This window comes from Salvelinus sp. IW2-2015, unplaced genomic scaffold, assembly GCF_002910315.2.
Source record: "Salvelinus sp. IW2-2015 unplaced genomic scaffold, ASM291031v2 Un_scaffold2449, whole genome shotgun sequence".
Taxonomy (NCBI): Eukaryota; Metazoa; Chordata; class Actinopteri; order Salmoniformes; family Salmonidae; genus Salvelinus; species Salvelinus sp. IW2-2015.
In genome coordinates this window covers 31,368-35,339 of record NW_019943770.1, presented here as the reverse complement: position 1 = coordinate 35,339, position 3,972 = coordinate 31,368, and the positions used below count along the sequence as shown (strand labels likewise).

At 47.7% G+C, this 3,972-nt stretch overlaps 1 protein-coding gene across 1 annotated transcript in view; it reads right to left on the bottom strand.

Moving 5' to 3' along the window:
* Positions 1–3,972, bottom strand: part of tubgcp5 (tubulin gamma complex component 5) — a 69,721-nt gene that overhangs the window by 57,857 nt on the left and 7,892 nt on the right. The window contains 2 exon segments of the mRNA XM_070440348.1: positions 232–321; positions 508–650. Coding sequence (XP_070296449.1) covers positions 232–321; positions 508–650 — 233 coding nt within the window.

Genomic DNA, 3,972 nt, shown 5'->3' with positions numbered 1-3,972 from the left:
GCTCATAAAGTCCAGAAGGAAAAGATACTATCCAGTATAAAGGCTGAAGGAGGAGAAGTCCACAGCTCATTGTCTAAGAAGGTTACCATGGTAAAGACTATCCTGAGTCATGCCTGCTAGCATCAGCATGGAAATAGGACCACGAGGACAACAAAAGGTCTCAGTGGAATTACACAACCTGCCAGCACGGAAATGTCGACAGTCGCTACCAAGAGAACCGTCCCATCTTACCACAGTGTCTCCCGGATCACTTGGGTCTCGGTGACAAAGGCTTTCTCTTCAGGCAGATACAACGGGTCAGTGTTGTACACGTGTTGGTCCCTGTGGAGAAAAACAAACGCAACAAGGCTTTCAATTATAATCTCTTCACAAACATCAACACAGCATGCACAGATAACCATGTCTGCCCAGAGCCCTCTGGGCCAGGTCAAAAGTAGTGTACTATATAGGGAATAGTGTTCTATTTGGGACTCAACCCAGGTTGCATTCTGGGTTCAGGGGTCATACCAGATGTTGAGCAGGTTGGAGTGTAGATGGAGACTGTGAGGGAAGCGGGGAGTGTGGCCCTGCCAGTACGGCGTAACCACATGTTGCTCTAACCAGGACCTGGCATCAGGCTCACCCACTGTAACCACAAGACAACAAACCCACTGTAATCACAAGACAACAAACCCACTGTAATTACAAGACAACAAACCCACTGTAATCACAACAAACCCACTGTAATCACAAGACAACAAACCCACTGTAATCACAAAAAGAGAGAAATCGGTAGAGAGATGTTAACAGACGCTCCTGGGGTAGAGATGTTTCACGAGAAGGGTTTTCTAACAGCCTCTACGGTAGAGAGATGTTTAACAGACCTCCTTGCACGGTAGAGAGAATTTAACGACGCTCTACGGTAGAGAAATGTTTAAGCCCTCAGATAAATTTAAGCCACGCTCCTACGGTAGAGATGAAGTTTTATACAGATCGTCTAACGGTGTTGTAAGAGCTCCTACGGAGAGATGTTTACGGAAAGAGTTTTACAGACCGCTTCCACGGTAGAGAGATGTTTATCAGACGCGTCCTACGTAAGATGTTTAACGCAGACGCTCTACGTAGAAGATGTGTTAGAGACAGACCCTCCAGGTAGAGAGATTGTTTAACAGACAGCTCCTACGGTAGAGGATGTTTAAACAGACGGCTCCTACGGTAGAGAGTGTTAACAGACGCTCCGCTCCTACGGGTAGAGAGAGTGTTTAACCAGACGCTCCTACGGTAGAGTGATTTTAACAACCGCTCCTACGGTAGAGATTTTAACAGACGCCTAGTAGAGATGTTTAATCAGACCGCTCTAACGGTAAGAGAGATGTTTGTAACAGACCACTCCTGGGTTAAGGAGAGATTTTTACAGACGCTCCTACGGTAGAGGATGTTTAACAGACGAGCTCCTACGTGGAGCGAGATGTTTAACCAAGAACGCAGTCCCTGAAGGTAGATGAGATGTTTTAACGGCGTCTTAGATGAGTACGGAGAGAGTGGTTTTAACAGACCTGCTCCTACGGTAGAGAGAAGTGTTTAACCAGACGCTCCTGTGGTGACGGTGTAACGATTAGGAGATGTTTAAACAGACCGCTAACTCTGAAATACACGTCTACGGAGAGAGATGTTAAAGACTCGCTCCCTACGGTAGAGAGATGTTACAGACCGCTCCTACGGTAGAGAGATGTTTATACAGACCCTCCTTACGGTAGATGAGGATGTTTAACGACGCTCCTACGGTAGAGAATGATTCATCGGCTCTAGATAGAATAACAGCCTGCTCCTTGGTAGAGAATGATTTTAACCAACCTGCTACTACGTAGAAGAGATGTTTACTAGAACCGCTCTACGGTAAGAGTTAATGATCCCAGTGTTAACGATTCTCGGAGAGTCAACGCCCTCCTACGGTAGAGAGATGTTTAGTCACCCGTAGAGAGTGTACGACCCTCCTACGGTAGAGAGATGTTTATACAGACCGGCTCCTACGGTAGAGATGAGACCTCAGGTAAGAGTGTTAACCAGACCTTCCTGACGTAAGAGAATGTTTAACAGAACGCTCTACGGTAGAGAGATGTATTAACGACCGCTCCTAGTGTAGAGAGATGTTTAACAGACGCTCCTTCGGAGTAGAGATGTTTAACAGACCGCTTCCTAATACGGTATGAGATGTTAACAGCTTGTAGATACAACAGACTGCAATGAGAGAGGAATGTACACAAGGACGTAGGGATGAGACATGTTCGTAGGAGATATGCCTTATCTACTTGAAGAACTAGTGAATGATTTGGTCAGCAGTCTGAGCATACTTAGGCAGGCAGTAAATAGACGGGAGAACAGAGATACGTTAGATGGCGTGGCTGGTAACTGCCGTAAACAGAGATGAGATGATGATTTAAGGATGAAAGATAATAAAACTCATCAATAAAATGCAATATACACAACTGAAATATTGTATTATTTCATAGAATCTCTATTTTCAACTGATGTCTACCCAAACGTGGACCTGACAAAGAAAAGGAATATTTTATTTCACTATTTTTGGTTTTAGAATGTCCATTAAAGCTCTGAAATCATTTATAATTACATTATTTTATATGCGTTGATGTTTTCAAAAACTTATAATTTCTTAAATAACGGAACCTGAAACCGACCTCAAAGTACTAATTACATTTACATTTACGTCATTTAGCAGACGCTCTTTTCCAGAGCGATTAACAAATTGGTGCATTCACCTTATGATATCCAGTGGAACAACCTAATCACTCAGATGTTAGTAAGAGAGAGATTCCTGTAGAGAGTTAACATAAAAAAGAGCCAGGGAAGAGGAGTACTACCTCAGATAGCTTCCATTAAAATGAAATAGACAGAGGGCTTGAAGAGAGAGAGAGGGTTGGGAGAGAGAGAGGGCTTGGAGAGAGAGGTAGGGCTTGAGAAGAGAGAGGGGCTTGGAGGAGAGAGAGGGTATGGAGAGAGAGAGGAGAGGGTGGAGAGAGAGAGAGGGCTTGGCGAGAGGAGAGAGGGCTTGGAGGAGAGAGGGGGCTTTGGAGATGAGACGGAGGGCTTGGAGAGGAGAAGAGAGAGAGGGCTTGAGGGAGAGGCCTGAAGAGAAGAGGGTGCTTGGGCGAGAGTGAGAGAGGTAGAGGAAGAAGAGGCTTGGAGAGAGAGAGAGGAGTGGGGCTTGGAGAGAGGTAAGAAGAGGAGGGCTTTTGTGCATGGAGGAGGAGAAGAGAAGGAGGGCTTGGGAGAGAAGAGAGGATGGAGGAGGGAGAGAGCTTGGAGAAGAGAGGAGGGCAGAGAGGAGCTTTGGGAGAGAGAGCGGGTTGGAGAGAGTAGAGACGGCTTGGAGAGAGAGAGAGCGGCTGGGAGAGAGAGAGACGAGGTTTGGGAGAGAGAGGCGGGCTTGGAGAGAGAGGGCGGCTTGGAGGAGGAGCGGTTACGAGGGCGGTGGAGAGAGAGAGGGTTGGAGGAGAGAGGGTGTGGGAGAGAGAGGTTGAGAGAGAGAGGGTTGATGAGAGAGAGGGTTTTGGAGAGGAGGGCTTGGAGAGAGGGGGGCTTGGAGAGAGAGGGTTGAGAGAGAGTGTTGGAGAGTAGAGTGTTGGAGAGAAGGCTTGGGAGAGAGGGCTTTGGAGAGAGAGGGCTTGGAGAGAGGGGCTTATGGAGAGAGAGGGCTTGGAGAGAGAGGGTTGGAGAGAGAGGGTTGGGCGAGAGGCTTGGAGAGAGAGGATTGGAGAGAGAGGGTTGGGGAAAGGGAGGGTTGGAGAGAGAGAGGGCTTGGCGAGAGAGAGAGTGTTGGAGAGAGAGGGTTGATGAGGAGGGTTGGAGAGGAGGGGTTGGAGAAGGGTTGGGGAGAGGAGGGCTTGGGAGAGAGCAGGGCATTGGAGAGAGAGGGCTTGGAGAGAGGAGGGCTTGGGGAGAGAGGAGGGCTTGGAGGAGAGGGATTGGACGAGT